This window comes from Myotis brandtii, unplaced genomic scaffold, assembly GCF_000412655.1.
Source record: "Myotis brandtii unplaced genomic scaffold, ASM41265v1 scaffold1612, whole genome shotgun sequence".
Lineage (NCBI taxonomy): Eukaryota > Metazoa > Chordata > Mammalia > Chiroptera > Vespertilionidae > Myotis > Myotis brandtii.
In genome coordinates, this window is record NW_005355890.1 from 388,558 (window position 1) to 394,103 (window position 5,546).

The window sequence follows — 5,546 nt, forward strand, 5'->3', positions numbered from 1 at the left end:
GTTTATCTTCCTTTTGTTAAGTTGTATGAGTTCTCTGTAAATGTTGGAGATTAAACCCTTATCGGTGATATCATTGGCAAATATGTTCTCCCATGCAGTGGGCTTTCTTGTTGTTTTGTTGATGGTTTCTTTCGCTGTGCAGAAGCTTTTTATTTTGATGTAGTCCCATTTGTTTATTTTCTCCTTAGTTTCCAATGCCCTAGGAGCTGTATTGGTGAAGATATTGCTTTGGTATATGTCTGAGATTTTGCTGCCCATGGATCCCTCTAATATTAAACATAAAACGGGAAACCACCGTACTATTTTAAACACATAATTCATATGCTGCCAGTTACTTTTAAAGTTAAACGTTCCTCACTGCACTTTAAAACATAAGACGGGAAACCACCGCACTATTTTAAACACATAATTCCTCTGCTGATAGTTACTTTTAAAGTTAAACGTTCCTCACTGCACTTTATAACGTATTTTGCTATGTGTACTTAGTAACTAGACAAGAATGACTAAACTGTTTTTCTCTTTGACCTTCACTACTATCGACTCAAAACAGTTTAGTCCATTTTTATGTCGTTTGAGAACACTGTGAACATTACCCCAGAGCGGCAGCGGCATCTTTGACAGTGAAGGACCGCGAGGCCACATGTTTGCTCAGACCTGCAGGGATGTGTACCTATTTGTTAACTAGGCAAAGGCCAGATGGTGACCTGGTAAATGCAGAAAACTGTTAAAAGCCTTTCCAAATAATAGACTCTCTTTGAGAGCCACCAACTAGCAACATAATTGTTTTGTGATTATAAAGGTGAGGAAACTTTCATTCGATGGTAAGACGTGGCTGAACAACTAAATCCCCTCTGGGCAGCGAGTAGCTCCACCTAAGGTACTGCAGGAGCTCCTACCAGACTGATCCTTAATAATTCTCCACATTAGGGCAATATCGGGCACACGCCCTAAGGGAGCGTCAACATAAAAGATAACAATTCCATCTGTTTGTTAAGGAACTCAGCTTACAGAATTACTTATGTATAAACTCAGGAATCATTGGAGTGGATTTTGGGGATATATCAGACGGCATCCCGCTTATACACAGTGTTGCATCCTTCCATTGATAGTCCTCCTACAGATTCAGGAGGAAAGCAAGGAGCTCTGCTTGGCTACTAATGCGCCCTCACAGGGCCCAGGTGTGGTGGGATTTGTGGGTGAGAAGGCAGGAGCATCGCGTTTGCAAGGCTGTGAATTCTGTCACCCTGGGAGCCTGGCGGTTGGTCTCTGCGCGGCCACCGGCACATGATGATTTTTCCCACGGGAAGCTGTTAGGTCATCCCGGCTTTGGGGCTCCCGCCAGCACCTCTTGCCCATGAGGCTGGCCCTCCTCTGACTGTCATGGTGCTCATGTCCACACTAACTGAAGCACTTAGGATTATTTTGGAAAAAAAATTGGGGTTCTGACATGGTCTTTTCCTCATCAGGACTTTTTGCTTTTGACCCTGTATATGACGGAGGTTAAAACTTGATTTCAGGTGAGAGGAAAGTTGCTCATGCTTCGATGACGCTCCAGCGCTTGGCTCTTTTGTTAAATGCCCAAAATAGGCAGAAATCAAGATCTGTTTCCTGGTGTCCAGAAATGGGGTGCCAGGTGCCTCACGTCCTGCTGTGTGGTAAACGGGCTGTTGAGGAGCGAAGAATTGGGTGCATGGACAGCAGTCTTGCTTTCTCCCCTCTCCTGCATGTCTCACACAGGCTCGGTAAGCACTCACGGGCATTCCTTCCGCACAGGAAAGAAAAAATCCAAGTTCAAAACGTTTAAGAAGCTCTTCGGGAAGAAGAAGAGAAAGGAATCGCCTTCCTCCGCAGGAGGCAGCGCCTGGAAGCAGAGCCAGGCGAAGAGTGAGCTCATTGCCATCGAGGCGGGGCCAGTGGGCTACGACTCGGAGGATGAGCTCGAGTAAGTTGCTTTTCAGGCCCTTCAGGAGCGGGCACTGGAGGCCCGAATGCTCTGTGTCGTTGTCATGGTAACCGGCTGGGTTTCTGAGCCTGCGTTCTTCCTAGGTAGTTCCACAGCAGGTTCTCCCACCGAAGTTGTGCTTTCTGTCTTTTCATACACGGAGAACGTTGGGGGAAATCCTTAGGTACCTGCTGTGTGCCAGGTGCTGCATATATTAAAATTCTGCGATAATTGTGGGACAGGAGGTGAGATGTACCATTTTATCAATGAGCAAACCACGCTTTAGCAAAATTTTGGAAAACTTGCCCAATATGCTACAGCTGAACGTGGCAAGATTGGGATATGAGCCGATTTAATTTGACCTAAAATTCTTTTGAGGACCTGGATACTATACCAGGAAGTACATCTCTTTGAGCTTGAACTTTGAGTAATCTAATAAGAAAGTTTTGAGAGAGCAAAACAGAGACAAGAGAGAAGGGGGGTGGGGTGGCGCTTTTTGCTGTTCCATCTTAGAAAAATCATCCAAAAATATTGTGAGGCAGAACAGACTCAATAGGTCGGACAATTTGGAGAAGTCTACTTATTTTCATAACTTGCATTTCACCAAAATATAGTTGTAATATATATGCTCAGTTATCCCAGCAGCTATATCTATGAGTAAAAGGGGGGGGGGAAACACACAGATTTGTTGCCACGCCAACTTTTATGTTTTCTTTTAAACAACATTGGCCCTTACCTTGAAGGTAAAACTCTTCAGAGGCATAATGACCCTCGGGGTCAGAGAACAGACTACCCTGGGATGGGGTCGCTGTCAGCACCCAAGGACGTGTCCTGCCCTCCCTCCTTTTCACCAGTCTCCTCGCCAGAGTTTAACAGAGTGGAAATTACACTGACCACTTGGTGGCACCAAATGACTGAAGAGGAAAGGCTCCAGGCTTTTCCGGTTGGCTTTTTTGTTTGTTTCTTCCGGCTGGCAGTGAGCATGCTTGCCACAGGGCGGCTTGTGGATCGGCTTGTGGATCGCGGAGAGGGTGGGCCGAGCGAGGTGTTTCGGGTGGTGTGCTCCAAACTCGGGGGAAAGACATCATGTAACATTGCTAAGTATCACACGTCTTCTTCTCTGGGCCAGCTGCAGGGAAACGGCAACACTCACCCCACACACCTTCTTGACTGGAACACAGTCCTGGCGTTGGGAAGACAGGCCTGGGAGTGGCCCCTCCTCCCCCCCAGCCATGGAACAGCACCATAGCAGGAGGGGCGAGCTGGGATAAAAATAACCTGTCCACTTGTCCATCTCCTCTATCACCGGAGCCCATGGGAAGGTGGGGACTGCGCCCTTTTCACCTTTATATGCCCAGCACCTAGCAGGGTCCTCATTTACTGGTAATAGTTTGCTGGATTGATGCTAGGAAAGGAAGCCCGAGGGTGGACTATGATGAGGCTCTGGAAGTGCAAATAATGTTTTCAGAGAGCAGCGTGGAGGACAGGCAAGATCTTAAAGCAGGGGTGGGCAAACTTTTTGACTCGAGAGCCACAATGGGTTCTTAAACTGGACCGGAGGGCCGGAACAAAAGCATGGATGGAGTGTTTGTGTGAACTAATATAAATTCAAAGTAAACATCATTACATAAAAGGGTACGGTCTTTTTTTTTTTTTAGTTTTATTCATTTCAAACGGGCCAGATCCGGCCCGCGGGCCGTAGTTTGCCCACGGCTGTCTTAAAGGCACTTAGCCAATGCAAGAGTCGGCGTGTCTTCTGGACCTGAGCAACTTCTCACCGTCACCTTGGCCAGAGGAGTTCCACCTGCCAAGACACATTGATGCTGGCAATCTCCGTGGGACCCTGTGGGTTTGAGAAGTTGATGCCCATTTATTGTGTGGTTTTGCCTCTTTAGTCTCTTCATCTGTAGCAACCCTCAACCCCCTTGGTTTCAGGTCATTGATCTGCTGGAAGAGCAGGGCCGATTGCTCTGCAGAACATCCCACGTTCTGGCTTTGCTTTCTCTTGGCATGACCGAACTCATTCCTGTAGTCTCTGAAGCTCTTGGGAAGTGTTAGGTAGAGCTAGATATGAATTAGATTGAGGTGGAACTGGATACTTGCTGTCACTTCACAGGCACATGCTTTCTGGTTGTCCCACTTCTAGTGACTAAGACTGAACAGTGGGTGCAGGGGGTTCTCAGTGCGATTCCTCCACTCATCTTCACCGAATGGTTTTAACACCCACTGAGGGTCATGGCCTAGACCCGTGGTCGGCAAACTGCGGCTCGCGAGCCACATGCGGCTCTTTGGCCCCTTGAGTGTGGCTCTTCCTAAGCCTTAGGAGTACCCTAATTAAGTTAATAACAATGTACTACCTATATAGTTTAAGTTTAAAAAATTTGGCTCTCAAAAGAAATTTCAATCATTGTACTGTTGATATTTGGCTCTGTTGACTAATGAGTTTGCCGACCACTGGCCTAGACCCATCATTTCATTGCAAAATGGTGGTTTTTCTAATTGTGCCATTTATTCTGCATGAGCCAGCTGGAATCTATATATATAAAAGGCTGATATGCCAAGTATCGCTATGATGCGCACTGACCACCAGGAGGCAGACGCTCAACACAGGAGCTGCAGAGCTGCAGTAACTTGGCAGCGACGGTTCTGGGTGACGCACCCCGAAACCAGAGAAGAGGGAGCCCGATTCATCGTGTGGGCCCCGTGATTCCACCTTCGGCCATGGGTTATGTTATTGCTGGGGCACTGTTGGCCCCGAATCTGGTTTACCGCACACTTGTGATTGCATTCCATACCCTGTACAACAGCAACTTGGCAGAGTGCCCTCTCACACTCCGGGACCCATTGCATTCCACACCCTGTACAACAGCAACTTGGCAGAGTGAGTGCCCTCTCACACTCCGGGACCCCTCAGAGGATGTCAGAGAGCCAGTTTTGGCCCAGTCCCCACAGGCCAGGCTGAGGGACCCCACCTGCCAGTGTAACCCCGCTCTTTCCGCAGATGCCAGGAAGGGACCATGGGAGGTTGGCTCCAGAGCATGTCCGGCCTATCTTGCCCAGTCCCGCCCCACCGGCCACCTTCTAATTAATTTCCTTTCAATGTGCACAAATCCGTGCACTGGGTCACTAGTTCTTCTATGAAGAAGACCTTTTTCTTTACTTCATCAGCTCCTTGGTGGCTCTCAAATACAGTTTGTACAGGAAGGGCAGGGTAATGCTTAGATAATGATCCTTTTATTGATCCACCTTCAGAGTGATGACCTGGTACCCTGTCACCTTCCAGTACTGACCAATGAATTTTGTTTTTTCTTGAATATTATTATTAACTAGAGGCCTGGTGCATGAAATTCGGGCACTGGAGGGGGGAAGTCCCTCAGCCTGGCCTGCACCCTCTCATATTCTGGGAGCCCTAAGGGGATGTACAACAGATGGACATCCTTAGTGCTTCCATGGAGGCAGGAGAGGCTCCCACCAGTGCTGCTGCGCTCGCCAGCCGTGAGCCCGGCTCAGGGCTTCTGGCTAAGTGGCGCTCCCCCTGTGGGAGTGCACTAACCACCAGGGGGCAGCTCCTGTGTTGAATGTCTGCCCCCAGGTGGTCAGTGTG

At 48.3% G+C, this 5,546-nt stretch overlaps 1 protein-coding gene across 1 annotated transcript in view; it reads left to right on the forward strand.

The window, feature by feature from the left end:
* KIAA1211L (KIAA1211-like ortholog) overlaps nt 1-5,546 on the forward strand; it is a 58,528-nt gene that overhangs the window by 5,270 nt on the left and 47,712 nt on the right. The window contains exon 2 of the mRNA XM_014536435.1: nt 1,774-1,942. Within this exon, the coding sequence (XP_014391921.1) occupies nt 1,774-1,942 (169 nt within the window). The remainder of the gene's footprint in view (nt 1-1,773; nt 1,943-5,546) is intronic.